Below are 27216 nucleotides of genomic sequence, written 5' to 3' on the forward strand. Positions count from 1 at the left end.
AATTATTTTAAGTAATGTTAAGTGATACTAATGGAGTACAGTTTTATGTATTTTTTTTCTTTCTCCACTCCGCTTCTTTTCCTCTGAAAAGAATTCAGTGTTTCTAAAGCACCAACTATTACGGAAATCCCTGACTGGCAATGATGTCACACACACACACACACACACACACACACACACACACACACACCATTGTGTTTTTCCTCTGTGGCACTGGGTGAGTGCTGAACTCTTTGGTCTGTCTTCAGTGTTTCCTCCTGAGCCCCAGCAGGGACAGATGGTCTTGTTGGCTGACCACTATCAGATTTTATCATTAGCATAATCATAGTGCTCTTTCCTGACTCATCAGATCATCCATACATCCAGACCCTTGCCCTGTTGGCATGGTGAACTCATCCAAGCACTCTCCTGCTGTCTGTTGGCATATTGACAAAAGTTGTCCGTATATTTGTGTATTAATCAAAAGCTGGTTTTGTTTACATACAACTGCTTGTTCCTAGATCAGTCTCTGAGATATCACACATTTATTATTTTCAGTCTTCAGCACTGCAGACAGAGTCTTTGTGTCGTTGTGTTAAGGTGCGTGATGACACTTGTGGAACTCACTGGCATCATCTGACTGGCATACATGAATGCTTATTAAAACAACCTGTCCTTTCATACCCATTCCTATGCATGAATTTTCATGCTTTTGGTTAGACTCAACCCTGGTGGTTGTGTATTCAGTGTATAACAGTGTACAGGTGTGTATTAGTCTTGTGTGAGCATTGTATGCATGTGTGTGTGAGTACAGAGTCTCTTTCTTGTTTTTCTGTTGTGACTGACCACATGCTGGAGTCCAGTGCATGATTTGTCTTCAATGACAGACCAGCTCATCCCAGATTTAGAAAGTGACTGTTTGAGTGTGTTGCCTAGGAACCGATCCGAGCATGGCTGATGAACTGGCCAATGTGGATTGTGGCCATCAAACACAATGTGTGCTATGACAGCTGAGGTTGAACGAACCCACAGGACATGAGACTCTATTCACACTACAACAGGACAACATGAATGAATGAATGAATGAATGAATGAATAAGGGTTTATATTGTCATAGAGGACCTGAAAAACCATAGATTTGTAAAATTGTGATTTTTATCAAAGGAAAAATCATGGAAATTTAGAAAATCGTTAAAAAAAAAAAAAAAAAAAAAAAATCTTTTCTGTAGTAAATGTGAATTTTTATTATTCTTTGATGAATAGAAAGTTCCAAAGATCTGCTTTAATTTGAAATATAAATAATTTGTGTCAATGTAAAAAAAATCTTTGCTGTCACTTTAAAAAAAAAATGTATGCATTTTTGCTGAATAAAAGTATTAATATCTTGTTTAAAAAAAAAAAAAAAAAAAATCACACCACACTTTTGACCTGTAGTGTATGATTTATTTATTTTTTTTAATCAGCAAGAAGTGTTCAGTGAGAGTTCAACCAAAGAAAGTATCCTGTAGAATTAAAGTGTGTTCACTTCTGTGTGAACTAAAAGGTTTCACTTCAAAATAAACATCTAAAGTGAGTCAGTGAGCGTGTGCTGAATGAATGAATTTACTCTGACCTTACTGGGCGCTGTATGAGCTCACTGACACACATTGGGTGACAAACATAATATTGACAATCTATTGTCTGGATCAGAGCCCTGCAGGCAATCACAGCTGCCAGCAGAGCAGAAAGTGACAGCGGAGCTGTGAGCATCAGCCCTGTGATGCAGCCTGAGGCACAGCAGACAGTACAGCCCAGTGTGTGAGACCGAGTCCTTTCTACTCCAGATGGTCTTCATGTGCAAGAGTGCAGAGAGTGAGGAATCACTGAGATGGTGTTTGATGGAAGGATGAGGGAAAAGTGACAGTCTCACTGGATGTATTGTCCTGTAATGCTCATCTTTGCAAGCCAGTGTGGGACTAGTTTATTGTCACAAAAGATTTCACTTGCCCCCTACATTATATTTTCAGTTCATTCATACCCTAATTTTAGTGTTTGAAAATGCAGTCTTGGGCTGTCGCTCATCTCTGTAACTCTGTAACTTGTTTCCTTTTTTGTTTTACATGGTTTTAAGCCTGAACACATACAGTCAGACATTGCAAGTCAAAGGAAATGGCACCTCCATGTTGTCATTATAATGATAATACTACACCACAGCCTTTTCACTAAAGAACTGAATTAACGCACTGCAGGCTTCTGCTCAGAGAGGGTGAGTGTATTTATGCCCTCACACAGTGAATGTAAATTTGTGAATCTCACAAAGTCACATTTCACCCCCAAAAATTTAATTAGAATTTATTTTTATATTTTCGGTTTTCATTTAATTTGACATTTGTATTAGTTTTTTAATATTTCTATTTAGCTTTAGTTAGTTTAGTTTTTATTTTAGTTTATTATTATAGTTAGTTCCCAAGGCATAATTTTGCATTTTTAAGTGTAAATGTTTTTCATGTAATATTTATATTTTATTTCAGCTTTATTTCAATTACTAAAAACAATTCAGTAGTTTTAGTTAAAAATAAAACATACATTCTGAAAATACTGATTCTCATTACTGTAATATTTTTCATATTTTAAGTATATTACAAAACAAACTAATTTATTCAGCAGTTATTTCAGCAAATACTACTATGATGTATACATACTTTGCAATTCTTTACAAATGTAATATATATTTTTTCACATTAAATTAAATAGAATGATTTTTCTTTTAAATGTTCTACAAAAAACTACTGTTTCTAAAATAGGCTTCATTTTCTTTAAGCAAAATATGCTTATGTGGTTTCTTTTTGCACATGAAAGAAATATAATTTATTTTCATTTTTAAAATTACTTGAAATATAATTACATATATTGTTTATATAATTTTATTTCAAGAAAGTATAATTTATCACTTAAGCAAATCCAGCAGTGACACATGCAGCAGTTGTTGTATTGGAATAATGTGTGTGTACAACATACTGTGAGCGGTTGGTTATTGATCAGGTTATTGATACTCCAATGTCTCCAAGGAATGAATTCTTTCCCCACATGCCTTCTGCTGCTGTTTTTCCTCTAATCAAACTCTAGCTGAATATTCATCAAGATTCATCAACCACACAAGTGTTATAAATTCAGAATCAGTAACACACATATAGTTTTGACCCAGTCAAACCTCACATGATTGTTATGCCTTAATACATAATTTCCTGCAATCCTGAATCTTCAGCTGGGCCTCATTTTACCCTTCCCATCAATGTTTTGGATTTCTCACTCTGCATGCATGCATATGGGTTCACAAGGTCTAGTTAGCACCAGCATGCCAAGTTTCAGCCATCACTCTGCCGTCTTTCCTTTGCCCTTTCTGGTGAGGGGCTTTGTAGTTTTGTTGACAGACACCCTCCTGTCCCATCCCCCCTTCCCTCTCTGCCCTCTACCCCCTCCGCCCCCTCTAGTGAAGTTGCTGGGGCAGACCCATCTGGTATTTAGACTTGCATTTGCCTGTGAATAGCAGGAAGGTGGGGAGAGGAGGGGAGTGGGCGCCACTGGCTTCTCTCTCAGTTATTTTGTCAGTCTGAGAGAGAGAGAGAAAAGGATGACTGCCGCTGCTCCGTGCTCTGGTCATGGGACCACCAGCGTCTTAGCCGAGCAGGAAAACGGATATTGTCATGGAGAGGTAGGAGTTTAGAGGAACATTGTGGTGATTAATTCAGGAGCAATTTGACTGATATATGGAATTTTTATGTGTGCACAAAGTTTTTTTTTTTTTTAATCTTGAATCTTGAAGACTTGTCAAGGCTTAACAGACTAACTGTACTGTAACAAATGTTTTCATTAGAGGCCACTATAATTGAAGAGACAACTGAAATGTTGCTCAAAACACTTTTGAATGGAGCTTTTCGGGTGTCTGTAGAGATTTTCTTACTCCTCACTTAATCTCCACCCCCTACTTTTTGGCTCTCTTCAATCCCCTGTTCATTCATGCACTGGTAAAGTGTGTATGTGAGGCAAGCTTAGGCTATAAGCATATGAACTGCAGTGCTTTTAATAGAGTTTCCTCTTTGCATGTGGTACTGACCAACATTTCTCACACAGCTTAGATTGGAGTTTGGTGCCCTGGGCAAATGGCCACATCAGGGGGTTTATGCCATCCATTATCTCAGTGTAACTCCACACCTTGTTAGTCAGATCATTATGGAAGTGGGTTACTTTACAACGGCTTTGCCCCAGGAGCATGTTTTGAAGAGGGATGATTTGCACGCAGACTAATATTCTGTCATTCAGCTCATCTTAGTTTTAGAGCTGACATGAATGATTGTGACATCAGTGTATGTTTACTCAATTTCCAGCCCACAGGACGTTTCCGCTGTTGTGTGTTGGCTTTATAAAGCATCCTGTAGTGTCATGTAATACTGTGAAAGTGATATATGTGAAAGTCAGTGGCAATTGCTTAAAGAATACACTGGAAGTACAACTTCCCACAATAAGGTTTTTTTTTTTTAGAATTTTAGAATTTTAGAATATGCATATTAGAAAGTTTCTGAAGGATCATGTGACAGTTATGGCTGCTGACTATTCAGCTTTGCTTTTTAAATCGTTATAATATTTCACAATTTTACTGTTTGTTTATCAAATAGATATGCAGCCTTGGTGAGGATAATAGACTTTTTTTTTTCCCAAAAATTGACCCCATACTTTTGAACAGTAATATATATTCCCTGTCAATCTTGGTACATTTCAATAATGAAGCCAAATTTTGTGTAAAATATCACACTGGTCATTCAGTTACCATCTGCTTTAATCTTTAAATGAATGTGTTAATCTCCCTATTAATATCTGTACACTCAGTTGTAATAGGACAGAGGTGCTGCACCTTACTGGGACTCTATGAGAGTAGCCTATCATGAGTTTGTTTTTCCTTGGAAAAATTATCTGATTGTTTATAGGTTACAAGGCTTTCATTAACATATATATATATATATAGAGCTTTGGTTGGTTAGGGTTAGGGTTTGTCTCAGATTTAACTCTCAATTAACCATTAAATGAAACAGTGGTATACTTTTACTGATAATGGTTGAAATGTAAAACATATTGCTGTTATTCATGTATTATACGCAGAGTGCTCTGAGATACTGATCAAAGGTGTCAAGTGTTGGCTGTTCATCATGGCCCCATTAGCTCCTGCTAGTAGATGTAGTAACTATACAACCTTCTTCGTTCAAAATTAGCTGTGTTTTTTTATGTATTAGCAGTTTTTTATGTATTCTAATATTAATGTTGACTGTTTAGTTGATTTCTGTTGACTGTTTGGTGGTGGTTTAATGGCTTACCACTTAAGCCCAAAGCATACTGTTTTGACGGGAATGCTTAGCACGTGCATACAGCCGAACACTATAGCCTTTCAAAGTATACTCCATTGGATAGTGAGCATGAACACAGGAGCTTGACACATGCACACTAGAAAGTTTCAGTCGCGTTCAGTGTCTGCACAATTCTACTCCAGAAGTTATGGTGGTTGCACTTTATTTTACAGTACGTGCACTCTCAAGTGTACTTAGTAGTGTAGTGTAAGGTAACTACATGGGTTAAGTTAAGGTTTAGGGGTAGGTTCAGGGTTAGTACTTAGTTATTACCCAGTTAGTGTCATTACTACAATAAGTACGTAGTATGTTCATCCAAAACAGGACTGTAAAATAAAGTGCTACCGTTATGGCCAATAAAAATGTACTCTATGTACTCAATCAAACTAGAGTTCTGGGTATCTCTTAACCTCCTCACACAAGTGCTTGTCAGTGCAGGTGTCTGTTGTTGTTGCGTCTCCACTAGTTGTTTGTTGTTGTTTCTTCTCATCCGTTTCTTTTTCAGCGAGTTGATTTTGGACTTGTGGTTCTCTTGGGTTTAGCAGTGAGGAGGTCAATAATGCATAGTATGGCTTCAGAGGAAGCCCTGTTTAATTGGTTAAGAGAATGCAAGTGACTGCTTTGACATAGTCGGACCCCTGCATGGAAAACTCATTATCCACTCACCTCTAGCATATGCCAATCCCAGTGAGCGTGTGTGTGCATTTATGACCCTACTTACTGAACAGCATCTCCTTGATTCTTTTCTCCTCATCATCTGTGTGTCTTCGCTAACATTTATAGACTAGTAGATCTTCTTTCTCATCATGCTGCTTGACTGGGCCTGAGGAATGTGCCCCTCTGTGCAGACTCCCATTTCTGGACAGTTCCCCCCATAAACAGTAGACCCCTCTCTACACCTCATTGCCCCCCAAACCCACAACGTACAACAGGAGACGACACTCTGAAGGGACAAAGAAGGCCCCATGCACTATTAATTAGGTGTGTCTATCTTTTGTGGCGGTCTGACTGTGGCCCCCAGTCTCTCAGTCCTTGTGTCCTGCTCTGTTGTGGCAGAACCTGGGGTTAGCACCTGTGGATACAAAACACTGACCTCTACACACCCGTTCACTGACAAGAAATGAAAGATGATAAACGTGCATGATGGTTGACCTCCCATGTTGCCCTTAAAGAGATGTGTATAGAATAGGAGAAGGAAGGGGCAAAGTGAAAGGGCTGTCAGTTTTCTGTTCACAGCTTGTTAATGACATGTTGACTAATCTGTGGTGAGTTTGCACCTTGCACTCATTAGCCACCTGGATAGCATGTGCTGGACAGAAAGAAAAAGAAAAAAAAAACGCTGAGAGCTGATGTTTATACTTAATAAAACTTTAATAATGAAAACTTTGTTTTAATTAAGATATTTATTTATTTTCATTTATTTATTTTTTAAATATTTAATTTTTTAAATGTATTTATTATCTTTATTTTTACATTTTTGAAATGTATAAAAAAGAGGGTTTTTTTGGTAAGTGCTTCCAAAACAAGGAAAACACTTAAATTCTGGGAAGACTAGATTTTCATCATTTTAGACTCAATGATTCCCTTCAATTTAGGGAAAGTAAAAACAAAGCCAGCAAACCACTTTGGTCTTACTTAAGATTTTTGTTCAGCTTTGATTGTCATTTCACATTTTGGGTTGGCTAATGTGTATTCCCTTAGGGCATGTGAGTGTTTGCGTGACCTCATAAGCTTTTCCAGGGCTGTGCGCGTGTGTGCGAGGCATTTAAGTAGCCACTCAGTCTGATCAGTGTTGTGATCGGGTCTGATTAATGCCACTTTGATAGTTCAAATGCATCGTGATTGGCTCGCTATGCAGAACCTTTTTCCCAGCCCCCTCCTAGGCACAGTTCAATCAAATTAACTCACTCAGAACAACATGCGACACACACTGCTGTGATTTTTGTGCACACACATTAGCATGCTCCAACCAATGACTATCCTTTGCACTTTCTTTTTGATCCGATACCTAGTACTATCAAGACAAATATTTCTCATGTCTGTATATGTGAGTGTGTATATATATATATATATATATAAAAGGCCTAAAATGGGAAATTATCAGTGTTTTAGACCTTTTTAATTTATAATTACAATAATCTATTTGTTAATGTAACATTTATGACTTGTTTTCGATTTTTTTCCCATTATTATAAAACAACTGGCAACTGCTTGCACTTTTCAGTATTTCTGCTTGATTTTCAGATGAACTGAAAGAGAAATGATTCTAATTTTTCATAACTATTTGCAAACAAAGCCCGTAGTTTCACTTTGAAACTGGTACACGTTCCCTTTTACGTTAAAGGGGTGGTTGATTATGATTTCACTTTTTTAACTTTAGTTGTGTGATGTTGCTGCTAGAGCATAAATAACATCTGCAAAGTTACGACACTCAAAGTTCAAAGCAAAGAGAGATATTGTCTTTTAAAGAAATCGCTTTTTAAGGACTACAACAAACGGCTGGTAGGGACTACAACGAGCTTCTTCCTGGGTTAGTGACATCACTCACCCTAAAATTTACATAAACCCTGCCCCCGAGAACACGCAACAAAGGGGTGAGGCCATGTTATTGCAATACAGTACGTAACGCAAATGCAATAGCATGTCATAAAAGCAAGATGACAACATAAGTTATAACCATAATTAAACTAAACTGTAACTGTCCTATCTTCATGCAACATATATTCTCTGGCTCTGTCGGCATCTTACAACAGTTCCCACACGAGCGATTTTAAGATAGTTAACTCCACATCAGCTACATAAATTCATCAACTAACCATTCAGAAACGTCCTGTTGCATTCTACATATTGTCACTTATACTTCTAGAGTCTCTCCATCATTGTCCGATTTGAACATAAAAGGCTGAACAGTTTCTGACATTTTCAGTGAGTTTGCGTGAGATAATCTGTTAACACTAGCTCTTGAAACTCCGCCCTCTTCTTGGGAGCAGCAGCTCATTTGCATTTAAAGGGACACACACAAAAACTGAGCGTTTTTGCTCACCCTCAAAAAGTGACAAATTTAACATGCTAAAAAAATTATCTGTGGCGTATTTTGAGCTAAAACTTCACATACACACTCTGGGGACATCAGAGACTTATTTTACATCTTGTAAAAGTGGCATTATATGACCCCTTTAAGTAATTAAATATCTATTCTTAAAATAGTTGGGTTCTATATTTATATGTGAGAACTGATTCAAATTTTGTAAAATTTTTTAAACTAGTCTCTTGTTCAGTCATTAATGGTCTCACACTTGTTCAGAAAGTCCAGGCTAGACATGCTCTCCTGCAAAGCAGAATTATTTCCTGTTTGACTCATAAAATTGGACTAATGGGCAAACAGTGGCAACTTTATAGTCCTCACATGTGCATCCTGCCAACCAGGCCAGGCCAGAAGTCCCACGGTTCTCTCAGCTCCTATTTACAAACAGTCATTACCCCTTATAAAGCCAGCCAACCCCTTACTATATCAGAAACAGACCCTGCGCTCTGCAGCACAACAATTTATTTGACATCTGTTCTGTATAGACACACATCTCGTGCCTTTTGAAGTATCAAAGCTTATTCAACAGTATCAAAACAGTTCAACAGTATCTGCATCAGTCTTTTACTGCATTTGAATTGCTAGGAAATGAAGCTCTCGCAAAGGCCCAGTGCTTCCAACAGGCCTTTAGTGGGCATGTTTAGTGTTTCTTGGCCTTTTTGCTATGAAGCAGCTGGCGTGTGTGTGCTTCACATTACTTTACATATGCAGCACGTTTGTCTCAGAGCACACTCTACATATTAAACCAGAGAGAAGACCACAATCGCATCTGTCACGGTCTGCGTGTCCCCTCCTCTCTGTGTATATGTGCATGCCATCACTGAATTCTCCTTTCTTGAGCCTGATTCCTTAGGCATTGACATTCATGAAGCTTCATAGGAAACACAGAGACGTTCCCCCAGCAGTAGACACGTGCAAACTTGCATGCGTCACCACTGACACGCACAACAAAAGAACAAAAACGAACTGAATCACACACTGCTGAAATATTCCTCATCAATCATACAACAGCATCAGGCTTTAATTGATCGGTTTTACAATTAATGACCTTTACTGAGTTTTAGGTTTGGTGAATTTAATGCACAATTACATTGCTTTGAAAACCACTATTAGATTGAATTAGTCAAAATCACAAGGGGCTAGTTATCATACAGGTGCTGTCTCTCTCGTGCGCTCCATCCCTCTTCATCATCCTTTATATTTGATTTGATTTGCGTTCCTTTAGATTGAGCTTCAGATAGCATATGGTGTCTGACATGCTGCCATTGAACAGAAAATTAATCTTATTTATATTATTATAATGACAGATGTTAATATATTTTTATATTTTTTTGTACAATAATAATAGTTGTTGTTTCTGTTAAATTATAAAATAAATTAAATGTATAATATTTGTTATAAATGATTACAAAATAACAGATTTTTTTATTATTATGAAGGGTACAGTAAATATTTTGATATTTTAGATTGTGTTGCTAGTGTGAGAATGTATTTTTGTGGTACTTGTCCTGGTTGGTCTTCGTACACTCTTTATTAAAATAAAGTGGTCTTTCCCATCTCTCTCTTTTTCTCATTTCCTGCAGCCTATAGCAAATCACCTTTTTCCCTGTTTGCTTTTTTTCTCTTTTTTTCTCTGTATTTGTTTCCATCTCTTTCTTTGCATCCTCTTTTGCCAGAATCACTCATCCAAATCCTGCTTTTTGGTTCAGGAGGGTCCACAGTTCATTCTTTTTACATTTTTCCTAATTTTGCCATTCTTCCTTTTTTTTGTCAGCCGCTCAAAGTGAGGGGATCATTTCAGCCATAATGAAATGACAGGGAAGTATGCCGGGTCTTGTGTCGGGGTTAAGCAGCCCTGTCTGTAGGTTGGTACTGTGAGTCCTGGCCTGGGTAGTTACAGAGCAATAACTATCAGAGGAATGTAAGCCCGTGCCTCCTGAAAACACAGTGTGCATAATGCCCCACTCGCATTTTGACACACGCTATCCTTTAAGAAAAAAAATACATTCTTGGCATGGCTCAGACATGAGATCAGAGACTGGCTGATGTCATGAAAACCTTTTCTCCTTTTTGTGGTTTTCTTTTAGGGGAAATAATAAAAGATGGTTTCTTTCAAGTTTTAAATGCTCCTCTTGACCCACTTAGACTGCTAAGAGATTCATTAATGGGAGTGTACAAAAGCTTCCAAGTCCAAGACTAGATCTGTCTTACTCCCACTGCTGTTTTAGCACATCTAACACTCTCTCTCCATTTCTCAGTGTTTCTCTCTCGCTCTTTGTGCAGGGTTGAATAGTGGGGCCTTTAGAGGTGCCTCCCTCAGGCAAACTAATTCTGCTCTCACCAATCAGAGCCCTACCACACACACACATACACTATTCACACTTCAAAAAACCTTGCACGCTAACCAACCAAACAATGATGTCATCCTCTGCCCACAGTATTATGGGCATCATCAGAGTGAGGAACTATATTGGGCAATAGATCAAAGTGTCTGCTTTATTTCACTAAGGGGAACGCGCAGAGCGGGGGCTATTTTTTAACCAAGGGGGGTCGTTTTGAGCGGGGTTTGGCCTGAGTGTCTGACCCCAGGTTTTCTGTAGAACCTGTGGCAGACTTTATCACCGTCAACCGTTGGTGCTGTTTTACTACAGGAACAGAGCGCTTTACATCTGTTTGGGTTCCCACGTCTGTTTTACACATCAGTTTAGCAGAACAGAGAGGTACTGGAAAATTAATAGGACTTGTGAAGATTTCTTAAGTCACTGACCGTAATTAGAGAGAAACAGTTATCAATGTATTATGCTTAAATGCAACCTAAGCCTTTTTGACAGAGTCTCTGAAGTGCGGTCAGTTGTCACAGAACATAATTTACACATTGCCTCAGTTTGTAAAAGTAACACATTTGGGGAGTTGAAAATAACACATTTTGGAATCCATTATATAGGCTCCAGCATCCCTACATAGGACAAGGGTTTTGGAAAATTGATGGATGGGTATCTCTTAGGGGTGTAATGGTACATGTATTCGTCCCGCACCGTACGGTACAGACATCAGGGTTCGATTCATGCAGTTAGATGATCAATACAGTCAGTCACCGGCGATCCACACTCCAATCCAGAAGGGGGCACGCGCAGTAATGCAACGCTGTTCGCTAACCACCACAACAGGATAAAGAGCAGAAGAAGAATAGATGATCTAGATATGCGTGTAGACTCTCAACCAGTGTTTCCAACCGTGGAAAGACATCAGTAAAACAGCTTGAGAATAATATCTCACGTAGCATTACATTTACCTCAGGCAAGTCATTTACTGTCCACAGCATAGTAGAGGGAAGCATTACACTAAATATATGCACTATATTCGTTATATTTAATTTACCTGTTCGTAATCTCTTAATTATTTAATATATGTTTAAATAAATTAGTCATGAAAACAAGTTATGACAGTAACTGTGTAAATTATTATATTTCAAAAATAAATAAAAATATATAATAAAATTTATAATGAAAATTAATAATTTTAAGAAAAAATAAGCAATTTTATGTTTAGCTTTCCGTGTACCGAACCTGTACCGAAACCTGACTTCAATACTGAGGTACGTAACGAACCGTCATGTTTGTGTACCGTTACACCCCTAGTATCTATCTATTGTCTTACAAATAAATAAAATAATGCCTAAATAATGCAAACAAGTCATTGGACAACATTAATTACATATAAAGAATCAAAATGCATGTGCCATATATAAATAAAATGGAATGTCCTCTGTACGGACAGTAATGAAATGATTTTAATTAAACCATATTGTTGATAAAAATAATACGAAAAAAATACAATTGTTAATCATGTTTTTGAAAAATAAACTTCTAAAATTTATATTACTGTTTTAAATAAAAAATATTACTGTTTGAGCTGCGTGCACTGAAGCTGAAGAGCTGAATAAACACTGGTAAACAGAAGCAACCTTTGTTAGGAGGTTAATTAACTCACCCAAATGCATCCTACATGTGATTAATCATATATTTATAGAACATCAACATAATATTACAACTTATATCTGAGAAAATGACGCAAATGCAGAAGTAAACTTGAACCAAGTTACGTGCTAGTCAGAATGTGTAACTCCTGTTGTGGATGCACTCTTCCCATAACAACGCGCTAAAGCACGGCAACTAAACCTAAAGAATTCAGAATTCATTATATTACAATAGTGTTCTCATTATAATGTTATCAGATATGTATATATATATATATATATATGTGTATATATATATATATATATATATATATATATATATATATATATATGTGTGTGTATATATATATAATATACACACACACAAAATAATCATAATTGTTCAACTTACAATTACACAAAATAAAAGGCTGCGAATGCACAGTCATGAAGTCATGCTAGTCATGAAGGTGTAACTCCATTGTGGATGCGCTTATCCTGAAACAACACGCTAAAACTCAAGTGTACAAAGGATTCACAGCATTTTTTTACAATAGTGTTCTCATCATAATTTTATGTAGCCTATATGACAGACTTGCGCTGCTTGTTGCACTTAACTATATTTTCCTTTTTGAAGTGATTCCAAGCAATTCAAAACCGTCATGGTGAACAGTGCGGATCTGAAGCTTCTCAGCTAAAGGAAATAATCCATTATTTTTTGGCTTTAATATATTGGCCAAATTTTCTTATCGGGTCGATAACAATAAGATTAAAAATGAACATATATCGGCCGATGCTGACATGGTGGCCAATATATTGTGCATCCCTAACTTTTTTTCAAAGTGTTTTTCTGTTTTTAAAGAGCTTAAGTTGTATTTTAACCACAAATATCGCTTTAAAGAAATTACACAATAAATGTGTAAAAAATTTTGCATCTCTATTTACCTTAAAATTCATTCTCGCCATTTGGTTCTTACTCATCAATTATGTCGCATTTGCGTCTTTTTGTGTCTTCTGTGTGTATGTGTCTCTCTCCTCTATCTGTTTTGTCACTTCTTAGCCGTATGCATTGTTAGTGTGGGCAGCTGACCTCTGACCCCTGCTTTTGCGAGAGACTTTAGTATCTTGGTGCCGAAGACCAATATGCTGGCATGTGGCCTTTGTGTCACCCTAGCCTGAGAGAGAGACAGAGCAGAGGGGCTTGGGGAGCAAAGCGATGTCACCATGTCACATAGCAGCTAAAGTAGAGTGTGGAGGTTTTGTGTGTGCACAGAATGAGAGAGAAGAGGGGGAGTTTTGCTCCTTTCTCAGGAATGTCTAAACACAAGCCTGTGTTTGCAGCCAGCGCTGAAGTGTGTGTGTGGGTGTGTGTGTATGAGATAGAAGTTGGTTGTGTTTGATCTGTGTTAATCCCCTCAGAAGTTTAACCACTCATTTTCCAGCATAGCGAGCACTTGTATCCTCAGGAACAGTTACTATAGAAACCTTTCTGCCAGGATGTTAATGAAAAAAGGTCTAAAAACCGCCCAGTTGATGTAACAGCATCTTGGAGTGTGAGAAGAGGCCATCAGATTTTCTCTTAAATGGAGAGACAGCTAGTAAAGTGGTTGGCATGTGTCTTTGTGGCAGGGTGCTGTCACACATAGTTAAAACTATAGGCCCTCCTGCTGCTGAGCTGCATGTTAAAGCCTTCCTACCCAGACCTCCCAGCTCCTGGCTAAAAACCTCTTTATTTCACATGAAAGAAGTTCTGGGAGGTTTCTCACTTCCTCTATCCTTCCCTCATTCCCATTCACAGTTCATTTGTAGTTGTTTTCCATAAAAAGTCTCCCTTATACTCTTGTCTCTTCTCAAACACACATAAAAACATCTTATTGTGTCATATTGCCTTTGTTCTCCATTTTGTCAAAATCTGCAGTTTTACCCATTGTTGTTATTTTTAACTAAAAATAAACTATTAAAATTACTATTAAATATTTGGTTTTTCAGTGTATGTGTCACATTGGCTGACTCTTTTTTTCTTCTCTTTTTCAGGCGTATGAATGGGCGCTAGAGGGCATGCGTCATTTGGCATGTGTTAGCATGGAGGAGTGTGGCATGTCTGAGAAGTGTCAGAGTGTGATCACATGTTTGGAGACCTATCGCAGTCAGCACCCACCGATCCCAGACGCACACTTCCAGGAGATGAAGGACCTCGCTGGGGAGCTGAAGAGTGAGCAGGGACTCAAGCAGTGGAAGTTCGCCTGGTCCAAGTGTCAGGAGACAAAGCAGATGTTTGAGAAGAAGCTAGAGATGGCCCTGCGCACCCGCCGCGAGAGCGACTCCAAATCAGCAAGGGGTGACTCTTCTCGGCGGAACTCGAACAGTAGCGCTAAACCTCAGGAGCGTAGCAGTAGCATCTCCTTCTCATGTCGGAAAGCGTTTGGCAGTGGCTGGGGCCGGGATAGACTTTCCTCACAGTCCAGCACGTCTTCAACTCCCAGCAGCCCTTCAGGTATTCGCCTGGACACTCGTGACTCTGTCCAAACCCCGACAGGAAGTCCATATAGTATTGAGCACAGAATCCCTCATAACACCCCTGTCAGATCCCACAGGCTAACGCGTAGCATTTCCACAGACGAGTCTCCTCAGCAGCCGCATCTGGAGGGGCGAGCGTGTTCTACGAGCCCAAGCCTCAACTCTATTGAACCAAACCGCAGGGTTTTGCGGAAGACCCAGAGCTTCGATACTGCCGGTAGTGAGTCTGTGTCACGGTATGGGACCTGCCAGAGAACTTTGAGTGAGCCTGCACGGAGAGGAAACACAGGGGTGTTTATTAAAGGTCTGGAGGTGAGCAGCACTGAGGTGATAGATCGGCCGTACAGCCCGCGACTGCCACCCATTCACGGATGGTCTTCTCTAGATACACACCGCAGTGGGAGTCCTGCTCCGGAAACACGCAGCAAGGGCAGGTGGGTACACTCAGCGCACACATGGACGTGCTAGCCCACACTCACTTGCTATAACATAAACAATCAACCAGGGAGGTCTGCACGTCATCGACTCAACCACTTATTATATGACCACCACTGTATGAAAGCTGTGTCACGGAGCACACATAATTACTGGCAGGACACATTCCCAGTTTGTTGTTACATTACCAGTCTGTCTTTTTTTTTTTTTTTTTTTTTTCCAAGGCAAGAACACATTCATGGGTTTTCAAACTGAGCTCTGGGAAACCCCTAGGGTAGTTTCCCGTAGCCAGACCTTCAGACTGATAGGCCATTTGACTGACATGTTACGCAACCAATCACAGATTTGTTATAAGAAAAATGACGTTCAGGCAAGAAGACAATATTATTTAAATAAATATACTATGTAAATAATTATATAATTTATATTTTATATATATATATGTAAAAAATATAGATATGAATAAATATTATATTTTAATTATGAATTTATACTGTATGAATAATTTTCGATGGGATTGAAAATATTTCTCTTCAGGTTTATAAATCTAACATTACAAATATTGTTTTCCAGATAATATTTTTCTCACTTTAGTTCTAATTATTTGTTTTTCAAACAACATGTCTTTCATTTAATATATAAAATCATACTTACTATTGCTATTAATACATAATTACTATTATAAATGGGTCTTTATACATAGTCATTTTTGGGATAGTTCACCAAAAATTCTGTCATCATTTTGTCACCCTTATTTCATTACAAACCCGTATCTATGTCTTTCTTCTGCAGAATTCAAAAGAAGAATTTCTGAAGAATGTTGGTAACCAGTTTCAGCCCCAGTTAAATTCCATTGATGTTTTGGTACATACAGATGAAGTCAGGGAGAACCAAAACTGTTTGGTTACCAACATTCTTCAAAATATCTTCTTTAATATCTTAGGAAAAGGGGGTATTTTTCCTCAGTCTCTACATGAAGGAACTCAATATGTTTCATATTAGACGGTCACAGCCCTTTAATCCTCTGAATCTCCATGGATGTCTTTTCCAGCTGTGGTCTTACTGGTCACCCTTTAACCCCCTTGGGAAAGAGTCTGAGATGCAGATCACTTTCCCAGGTGGTTGCTGGTCCTCTGGGCTTTGAAGTGGTGGGGAGCATGTTTGCGTTCTGCTTTTCCACACAGAAGAGATGGATGGAGTTAGTTGATTAGACGTCTTAAGGAGGTCTTTACATCTGTGCGTCTTCCTTTCAAAACACATTATTTAGCTGTGCTCTCCAAGATTGCAGTGTAGAGGTAATGTTGACAGTTTTTTTCAGACGGAAATAACTCAAAACAAGGCCTTCGGCTCTGTGTGGTCCAGTTATTGCAAATGTTTAAGGCAGATGAAAACATTCTGATAAGAATTCAATTTGAGATTAATGTGAATACTAAAACATCACCTGACAGTACTGGACACAGACACCATGTATAGCTGTGTGGTTAGAAGGTAAAGGAGCTGCAAGACCATTAGAACTCAAGAGGAGGATTTTGTGGAGATGTAATATAATCTTTAAACTTTCTTTTTTAACACAGTAGTTATAAAACAATGTCATGAGGGCTGTCACAGTGACCCATCCAGCCTGATCATGAAATGATGAACTCTAGCAACTGATTGGCTTGAGTGTTTCAGGGAGAAAGCATTTGTGTGATGACATCCTGGAGAGACGTGTGAAAACACCTGTCCTTTATGGTTACACAGTCTGACAAAGCTATTAGGGCAAACATTCTGTTGTCACAATGACGTACACTACTGTTTAAAGGTTTAGGTCGGTAAGATTGTTTAATGTATTTTAAAGAGGTCTAAAGATGCTCACCAAGGCTGCATTTATTTGATCGAAAAGTTGTGAAATATTAAAATAACCGTTAAAATATATTTTAAAATTTAATTTTTTCCTGTGTTGGTAAAACTGAATTTTCAGTATCATTACTTCAGTCTTCAGTGTCACATGATCCTTCAGAAATTATTCTAATGTGCTGATTTGGTGCTCAAGAAATATTTCTTATTATTGTCAATGTTGAAAAAGTTGTGCTGCGTAATATTTTTGTGGAAACTGTGATGCATTTTTATCAGGATCCTTTGGTAAATAGAAAGTTCAGAAGAACAGCATTTATTTAAAATAGAACAAACATGCAGTAAGTATTTAGCAGATGCATTTATCCAAAGTAAGTTAGAATACATTTATTGTATGGTCCATCCTACTGGAGTGTCTCTGTAAATACAATAAGTTTTTTTCTAATAAAGCTTCTGTATATTTATACTTAATACATACACATAGGTGTAAATAACAATGACTTCCTTAGCAAATCAGATTTCCCAAAAGATGAATCTCTTAAAATGTAAGCATTTCACTTTCTCTGTCATTCAGTAAACTACGCCACATCGTAGATGAGATGGTCACAACCGAGCGGGAATATGTACGCTCTCTGCGGTACATCATTGACAACTATTTCCCTGAGATGGAGCGTGCTGACCTGCCACAGGACCTGCGGGGAAAACGCAGCGTCATCTTCGGCAACCTGGAGAAACTAGTGGACTTCCACAGCCAGTATTTTCTCAAAGAGCTGGAAAGCTGCTGCAACCATCCATTACGTGTCAGTCACTGCTTCCTACGACATGTAAGAGAAGTCCCTTCACAGTCTTTTCACAGTAACTTTCATCAAACTGCATGACCTCAGATCTGTTTTTTGCAATTCTGCAGTCTATAAATTCCTGTTGTTCTGTTTGCTGCACTTTTCTAATATTTTCTCATAGTTTTAATAGGGAACATTCAGGGATCCTGAATTAAATGTCACAGACTGAATTACGTTTTCATTGGAGATAAAACAAAGGAGCTTAATTTTTTCAGTGTTTTGTCTGTTCCCAGTCCATGACTGGCTCATTTTTGACCAAGCACAGGTCTAAAACCATCCAGAATTTACTTATTCTGTGTATTATTTCTCTTTCATTCACCCATGAATATGGGAATCAAACTGAGCCGCAAGTAATGATTCTGAGGTCTTTAAATGAGTGCTAGACCACCAGCCTACATTCTCTGTAGTTGTGGTCAACTCATAGTGCTGGCTAGCCTTAAGAGCTTTACTTTATGAAACTTTCAAAAGCAGTGATTCACAAAGAAGACAGAGAAAAAGACTGCTTGGCCTACAGCAGTGTATGAACCAGGTCGAAATCTTTTTTTGACATGTTTCTGGCGCAGCAAAACCTGCACTGAAATTATGGCACACTCCATGTGAACCTCAAAGTCATAAATCAATTTACCCAAACACAAAAAAGTTTTCCAAACAAAACTCAACCTGGAAATGATTTTGAAAATTATTCCCTCCCTCCATTTCCGGAACAACAAGAGAAGTTTTTCTTCAGAACATGGATATGGAAATGTGGATGATAACACTTAAAATATTGCTCTATTGTGCTTTTTTCCCCATGTAAACATACAGCAAGACCAGTTTAGCCTGTATGCTTTATACAGCAAGAACAAGCCAAAGTCAGACACACTCCTGGCCAGCCATGGAAACAGCTTCTTCAGGGTGAGTAACTGGATCCATACTACCCAGCCTCTTTTAATCTCATTCATTTCATCTCACCTCATGGGCCTAAATTGTAAAATCGGAGTCTCTCTCATTCCAGCATAAGCAGCTGGAGTTGGGGGATAAGATGGACTTGGCGTCGTACCTGCTGAAGCCAATACAGCGCATGAGTAAGTACGCCCTGCTGCTGAAAGACCTGATCAAAGAAGTGAGCGAGGTCCAGGAGCAGGAGCTAACGTACCTACGTGCCGCCACTGAGATGGTCAAATTTCAGCTTCGCCATGGCAATGATCTGCTCGCCATGGATGCCATCAGAGACTGTGATGTAAGTGTGTCTGGTACAGCAGATATACAGCCAACTTCACGTCGAGATACATAGGAAAGCATATATCTGATTTTCCAAACTGCCATTTCATAATTTCTTTCACACACTCTTCCAGGTGAATCTAAAGGAACAGGGACAATTGGTTCGCCAAGATGAGTTCACGATTTTGTATGGCAGGAAGAAGTGCCAAAGACATGTGTTCCTGTTTGAGGATCTGGTGCTGTTCAGCAAACCCAAACGGATTGAGGGTGGCCTAGATGTTTATATATACAAGCATTCTTTTAAGGTAAGCACCTAAAGGACATCAGAAGTTCAGAGGGAAAAGAAACATCTCCAGAAATGAAAACACATAGCTTTAACACACTTTGAAGCATGCATTATGACTTAAGACCAGTTCACACCAAGAACGATCACTAAAAAGGTAACTATTATGATAACTCTATTAGCGTCCACACCAGCAGACAGTATTATTCTGTTTATTATAAGCACACACTGCAGTTATGTTGTTATGCTCAATTCTGATTGGCTGTCAATGTTTTCATCATTCTTCAGCTGGAAGAACCGTTCTGCTGTTATTGTTATAGTTGTGGTGTAGACTTTGCTATTCTTTTATATCTAGAATGATTATAGTTATGGTTATCGTCCTTGGTGTGAATGGATCTTTACACTACTTTCTTTTACTAATACACTCACATTCTTCCTTATATCACAATTATATCTCCTTTCACCAATGTTAATATCACAGAAGGCTTTAGTTTAAAGATCTGAGCATCAGGTTTATCTCCTGCACGCCTTAATAACAACAAAATGCCATTAGCCCTCAATATTGATTGTGATTATATGCGAATATCCTCTTTACTCTCTCATTCTCTATGTAGACGGCTGATGTGGGTATGACAGAGACATCAGGTGAGAACAGTCTGAGGTTTGAGATCTGGTTCCGAAGAAGAACTTCAAAGAACCAAACCTACATTCTTCAGGCCAGCACTGCAGACATCAAACACGCCTGGACCTGCGACATCGCACGGATACTATGGCAGCAGGCCACACGGAATAAAGGTAGGAAAGAAAGATCTGAAGTGGTTGAGCTTGAATAAGTTCTTTGAATGTGTTTTGCTCAGCCAGCTGGAAAGAACAAATGAGAATGATAGGATAATTGCAGATAATATCTCCTGTCACATACCATCTTAGCATATTTAAAGATTTTTTCAGCAGTTCATCTGTGATGGCCTCAGGCAGATAAGAAGCTATTTAAAACACTTTTGAGTCACACCAGTATTGTATTTCTACAGTTTGATATGAGTGTGAGAAAATGATGCAAATCTGAGGCATGCTTTTGCACATATTTGCATAGTTATCAAATTTTTACACGATTATTGTGCTAAAAAGATTTCACAACAGTAACAGTATTGCAATATCTATAATTTTGAAATAAATAAATAATCAAATTCATCCTTAACTTTAGTTTATTTTGTATTTTTTTGTGTTTTGGCTGATGAATCACACTCAAAATACCACATTAAATACACATTTTAAATATCACATTATCATCAATACCAGTAAATTGGTATATTGGCAGCATTTTTAAACATGTTTATGTGTGTATGCAGAAATTCGAATGCAGGAGATGGTATCTATGGGGGTGGGTAATAAACCCTTTCTGGACATTAAACCCAGTGATGCTGCTATCAACGACAGAGCCATTGACTACATTATGAAAGGCAGAGGTGAGCCTGTTTAACATGATAAGCAACAAATGATTCTTTGGGTTGATTTTACTAGCATCACACTCTTTCTTCTGTTACAGGGGCCAGGACGAGAGCATCCATTGCTGTCTCACTGTTTGACCACTCAAACCCGTTCAAACGAGCTGCAGTTAACACCCCCGTTAGCGGCCCCCCTGTGGCTGGTGGCCCCTCCTCTTCCACGCTGTTGGGGCCCTTAAATCTGCATATGTATAGCAGCCAAAGCCTGTTAACAGGGGAGAGACCTCTCATCAGCCCCTGCATAGAGGAAGACGAGCTGGAACATGAAACCAGCAGTCAGCCATCTATGAGTATGTATCATAACATATTTGAAAATGTGAACATCTTACCAGAAGCTACATATAATGTGTGACTTGTCTGTGTTTGTAGCTACAGAGAGTTCGGGTTCGTCGTCTCACTGTCTGTCTGGTAGTGGCTCGAGCGGGTCAGACAGCGGATGTGTGTCCAGTCACCTTCCCGAGGCTTTGTCCGAGGAGCCCAGCTCACCATGTGACTCCTCCTGTTACTCCTCCATCACCTCTCCCACCCAAGAGAAAGCCTGCTTTAACAGCCAGTACATCTCAGCGGTTAGTATTACACGTGTCAGTTTCAGATGGCCAGTATTTTCATCGCACATCTTCAGGTCCACATCAAATGTCACTGATGCAGAAACATGTCGTAACACCCATGCTTATGCTAGCACTAATCCACAAACTCCGGAAGACACTGATCACCTGATGATCAAGTCAGAGCCTCCCCTTTAACCTGTGATAACCCCTGCACCCATGTCCTTCTTGTCACAGGGGGAAGCTCAGGTGATTGGTCCCTCTACTATAGTGTGAGCTCAGTAACCACTGCTGCAGTAAGTCTGGCTTTCGCTCCATGAAATCACACTTCCACAGCTATGTGCATGTGCATTAATACACTCATCTGAGCATATTGAAAATATTATTCATGCTTCATCTAGGAGCTTTTACACACATGCTTGTACATAATGCATGTTGTTCTGTCCTGCTTTGTCCCGTAGGTTTAAGACCTGCCTGCTTCAGATTGAGAAGACAACGTTGCCACACGGAAGAGGAGTACAGAGCTAGTATTTATTGTTCCTACTGAGTGCAAGCAAATCTCTTACAGAGTTTAAAAAGCACTCGAAATAGCACTGTTTCCCTTTTTCTTTTTTTAAGCCACTTTTAGCTTCAATAGCTTTTATATAAATTTAAAAATGATCTATAAAAGTGAATAAATATTCTTGTATTTATCTTCTTTTCAAATGTTAAGATACAGTAGTGTTCTCAGCTGTATTATTAACTGTAAATACTGTAGTAGTGTACAAAACACTTCTGAACTCTTGCGGTTATTCAGTTCCCACTCTTTTTCATTGTTGTTGTTGCCCACTTTGCTGCAGACTTCAGCTGGTTTGATTTAGAAAAATGCCGAATGTTAAAAGGCATGTCTAGATTTCTAAGCTTCAGTTACACTAAAGGTGTTGAACAATGTTTAAAGCATTTGTTGTAAAGTTTCTGTTCTTTCTAGTGTTTCTATAGTCTGTGGACCTGTGGTCAGTCGCTGTGGTCAGTGTGCTGTGTTAACAGTTTTTGATAGCTGGCTTGATCCAGAATAAGAGAGAATTAATTCAGATCGTACGACTGACCTCAGGTCAGCTCTGCCCAGCGCTGCTGCTACTGGGAGCTGGGTATTGCTGCTGCCGGTTTGGAAATGGGAGAGTTTTCATTTCAGTTCTCTTATTTACATTAACAAGTATAACAAAAAAGAACATGTAAATTGTAAATAGTTGCACCAGTGGTGCTTTGAAAACATAGCATTTAGGAAGTAATCTTTATACATGTATTAACAAGTCAACATGGGAATCACTTAAGTGCCATTCTTTGTTGCCAACCCAAATTGGAAGTGTACAAACAAAAGATAATTGGGGAAAAAAAGCATTGCAAGTTACACTTCTAGCTGGAGCATGAGTATGTACTCAAGTGTTTAATTTTTCAATCTTAACAAGTTCACACAGAAGTAATAAAGACAGATTGCTTTGTAATGATAACGGAAGTGTGTTTTATTTATTGTCTTTAATCTTTTATGATTGGCATAAAGTAGAGAGACATATCTCACAAACCCTAAAGGCTGGTATTCAATTTCTGCACACTGACTGAGCTAACAAACAGATTCATTGTTACTCCGCCTTGAGGCCAAGCAGTATGTGGTTTAATGCACATTCAAATATGTGTAAACTCAAGCAGTGTGAGAAATAATGCTCAATCAAGTTTACTGTACCGTTTTAGCCTGAGGAACATTGCCATCAATAGCTTTTTCACAGTAACTCTTTGAGAATGACTTGTGGAAAACGACTATACTTTGTTGGCCACACTTTATATTTACATATATGAGATGAGCAACAGACATGTAGTGGGCTTAGACTAATACTGTGCCTATTGTTTGATGTGGCTCTGAAATTAGTTACCTTCAACCACATTTTCTTTTTTTGCTGCTTTGCTTTTTCTCTTTATAAATTAAACTACAGTATCATGGTTTGTCTGTAACAAGGAGGAAATACATTGATCTTTCATTAATCATCTTCTAAAACAGATTCAGATATTAAATCTTTCATTCAAATTCTTCTAAAACCTCACCAGGAGGAAATAGACTAGATTTGCTACAAGCCCTGGAGTTAGCCCTGGTGGAAACAAGAATCCCAATCAGGAAAGCATGGCATCTGCTGGCCAACATCATCATCTCCTTGTGAGAAAAACTGAAGTGGGCAAAGGCCACATCTGGGCAGAGAGATACGAAGTTAAGTTGTTTTACATGTAGGAAATGCCACAGAGTTTTCCAGCTTTTTTTGTTTTGTCCACACACGGATGGAAACCACAAACCCGAGAGGGGAATGAAAGTCAATGAAGCATAATTGGCTGAATCATTCACAGCGTGTGTGAGTATGATGAGTTTTGAGTGCTCCAGTGAGGATGCATGTGCTGGTTTATTTGTCTCTCTCACCATGAATATTTTGCACCATCAATCTTTAATGATATTACAGCCAAATCTGAACTTGAGGATGTGGGGAAAAGCTGGATATGAACAATGGAAACATACTGATTGATGTAAAATTTTGTACACATCTCCAGGCTGTCCTGAAATTACTGAATATCTATCCAGTATACAGATATATTCATAAAACAGAATCCTATTCCTAACCCTAACATTACACCTAGCCTAAATCTAACCATTATTAGGCCTAACTCAAATCCTAAATCTAACTCAAGCCACAATTAAAGGGATAGTTCACCCAAAAATTAAAATTATCCCACGCTTTACTCACCCTCAAGCCATCCTAGGTGTATATGACTTTCTTCTTTCAGACGAACACAATCGGAGATACATTTCAAAATATCCTTAGACCTCCTAGGTTTATAATGGTTGAGAATGGCAGCCCAAATTTTGAAAAAAAAATATTGCATCCATCTATTAAAAAAAAAAAAAATCCATACGACTCCCGGGGGTTAATAAAGACCTTCTGAAGGCAATCGATGCATTTGTTTAAGACAAATATCCTTATTTAAAACTTTATAAAGTAAAATAACGAGCTTCCGGCGGGACCTACGTCCAAACAGCGTTAACTTCCGCGACGTAGTACACAATGCTATAGTGTAGAACGTCATGTCATTGTGTACTACGTCGCGTAAGTTCACTCTTTGGACGTACGTCAAATGCGTATGGCATTCCCACCGGAAGCTCGTTATTTTACTTTATAAAGTTTTACAAACGCATCGATTTGCTTCAGAAGGCTTTTATTAACCCCCTGGAGTCGTATTGGATTCTTTTTTTTTTTTTTTTTTTTTTTTTTTAATGGATGGATGCGATTTTTTTGTCTTCAAAATTTGGGCTGGCATTCACAACCATTATAAACCTTGGAGGACTAAGGATATTTTTAAATATATCTCCGATTGTGTTCATCTGAAAGAAGAAAGTCATATAGACATAGGATGGCTTGAGGGTGAGTAAATCATGGCATAATTTTCATTTTTGGGTGAACTACCCCTTTAAGGTTACTATGGTCTCTGATCATATTATTCAAATTGTTATATTTATGATGCAGTCTTTTCTTTCCTTTGATCCTGTGCCATGAATGGATGCTATGTGATATTTATCTGCTTATCTGTTTCCAAGATGATCAACCCATACTACAAATCCCCAGCAGGTGACGGACAGTCATAAATAAAGCATCCATTGCTGCCTCATCTGTAGTCTTCATTTTATTCATTATATGATCAACATTACATGATATCCTAAACTGGGGGTTCACAACGTGTTAATAAATATTTACACAATTTGAAAATTTTACACCATATCAAGAGAGAAAGGAGAGTGAGTGTTAGGGTTAGAGACTGACTATAGTGGCTCCTCAGAGAACTTTCTTATTGTGAGATGTTCATATATTGCCAATAAATGGTATTAGGATTAAAAAAACAAACATTGATTCATTGATTGATTGATTGTGTTTAAAAACAATTGCTTTCACAAAAAAGAAAAAAAAAAGATTGTTATTTCCATTATATTCTTTTTGAGGACCTTAAACTTAAACTCAATATCTTGGTATATGAATAGCCTATGTTAATCATTTAGTGTCACAGTAAATTCTAAATACCATGGTTCTACCATTTGATACTATTACCAATGCTTTCTTTGGCATATGGCATCTCCCTATGCTGTTTGTCTTATTTCCACCAAGTTTCTGCTGGAATGTAGAAGCTTCTGTCATGCTGACACTGTGCTGAGTGATTGTCCCGGACCTCTGGGTGTCTGCATTAGCTTCCTTTGTTTTCCCACACAGGTGCCACAGTTTGTCTCTTTGCATTGTAAATGATCTGTGTCGTTGCGCTGTATTAGTTCTGCCTGCATCCAGGTTCTGCTGGTGTCCACTTATCATCTCTCTGTTGATAGAGATGGCATTCATCAGCACTGCAGCCTTTGCTCAGTCTGACAATCCTGTCCTCAGGCCGCCCACCTTGGCTTCAACCAGCAAAGCCATCCTGTCCAACGGAGTCATCTGGGAGAGACCCACATGTCTGCTGATCTCCTACATTATATTCATTATCGGGGCTGTTTCTCTACTCCAGCAGTTCTCTAATGCACTGAGACTGAGTAACTGGGGCGATAGACTGCTGTTGCATATCAGGCTCTCCATAAAATCTGGAGCAGGTGGCTGAGGGGTAGAGCTGGGCCAATTGTGTGCTAGAGAGAGACAAGTTATTGGCTGTTGCCTATTGGATACGTGTATGGTTCCCAGGTGATGCTTTGGACGCCTCATCTGTTCAATCTCTGTCAGGAGCCACCATCTTTTCACACTTACAGCATGTGTTAGAAAAATCAAACATGGAACGTGGAAAACCGACATATGCTGTTGCTCTGAGTGTGTGTTAGAGGAGAGCACTGTCTGGACTCTCCCTATGAAATGACATGTGGTCGTTCACTTCCAATTAGATTAAGTGTATTTCATATTTAAATCACTGGATTATGAAAATAGGCATTATCACATGGTTTTAAATTATAAAAAAATATGAATTATTAACTGTGAAATTAGGAATTAAGCATAATTATATGAATAAATAATGATTTTGTGCTAAAAAGGGGTGGGGGGACAAAAAAAAGAAAAAAAAAAGAATTAGAAATGCAGGAATGAATGTAGGCTAATTGTTAAATAACCATTTAACAAGTGATATAATAATGTATCATTACTGCTTATCTAAAACATGGAAAATTCAGTATTTAAAGCATGCCATAATGTAGGGCTGGGCGATATGGCCAAAAAATCATACCTCTATTTTTGGGCTGAATGGCGATGTATAATCTCAGTGTTTGGTACATTTTTCTATTTGAACTAAAAAAAAAATCTGTATTTAATAAAAAAAAATGTTATATAAATGCTACGTCTATGCTATATTATGTGCAAAAAAGGGGTCAAATCACATTAGGCCTACATTCTAACATTACAATCTAAAAACAAAATGTTTTTTAAAGCAAAATAAATGAAAATAAATAAAAACAAAAGCACAGACTAATAGGTTATTTTTTTATCACCCTACAACAGCCACTTTACAGTTACTGCTATCATAAAAATACACTTGTAGGTTCGAAATTCTACATATGGCACATTTATGTTCGCCAACAAAAGCAAATATTCAACAACAAATATTATTTTAGCTCAATGTATATTTTAGTCAGAATTAT

The 27216-nt window shown here is 38.3% G+C and overlaps 1 protein-coding gene across 4 annotated transcripts in view; it reads left to right on the forward strand.

Moving 5' to 3' along the window:
* Nucleotides 1-23035, forward strand: part of plekhg4 (pleckstrin homology domain containing, family G (with RhoGef domain) member 4) — a 64362-nt gene extending 41327 nt beyond the window's left edge. For 2 of the 4 annotated variants that reach the window (XM_051900215.1, XM_051900218.1), the window contains exons 14-24: nucleotides 14429-15345; nucleotides 17754-18003; nucleotides 18823-18912; nucleotides 19013-19237; nucleotides 19353-19523; nucleotides 20116-20296; nucleotides 20848-20964; nucleotides 21045-21293; nucleotides 21373-21569; nucleotides 21786-21844; nucleotides 22010-23035. In XM_051900215.1, coding sequence (XP_051756175.1) covers nucleotides 14429-15345; nucleotides 17754-18003; nucleotides 18823-18912; nucleotides 19013-19237; nucleotides 19353-19523; nucleotides 20116-20296; nucleotides 20848-20964; nucleotides 21045-21293; nucleotides 21373-21569; nucleotides 21786-21824 — 2436 coding nt within the window. In that variant the 3' untranslated portion in view covers nucleotides 21825-21844; nucleotides 22010-23035. The remainder of the gene's footprint in view (nucleotides 1-14428; nucleotides 15346-17753; nucleotides 18004-18822; nucleotides 18913-19012; nucleotides 19238-19352; nucleotides 19524-20115; nucleotides 20297-20847; nucleotides 20965-21044; nucleotides 21294-21372; nucleotides 21570-21785; nucleotides 21845-22009) is intronic. The other 2 variants (XM_051900217.1, XM_051900216.1) reach the window with 2 other exon arrangements.
* The last annotated feature ends 4181 nt before the right edge of the window (nucleotides 23036-27216 follow it).

This window comes from Ctenopharyngodon idella, chromosome 7, assembly GCF_019924925.1.
Source record: "Ctenopharyngodon idella isolate HZGC_01 chromosome 7, HZGC01, whole genome shotgun sequence".
In the NCBI taxonomy this organism is placed as follows: Eukaryota; Metazoa; Chordata; class Actinopteri; order Cypriniformes; family Xenocyprididae; genus Ctenopharyngodon; species Ctenopharyngodon idella.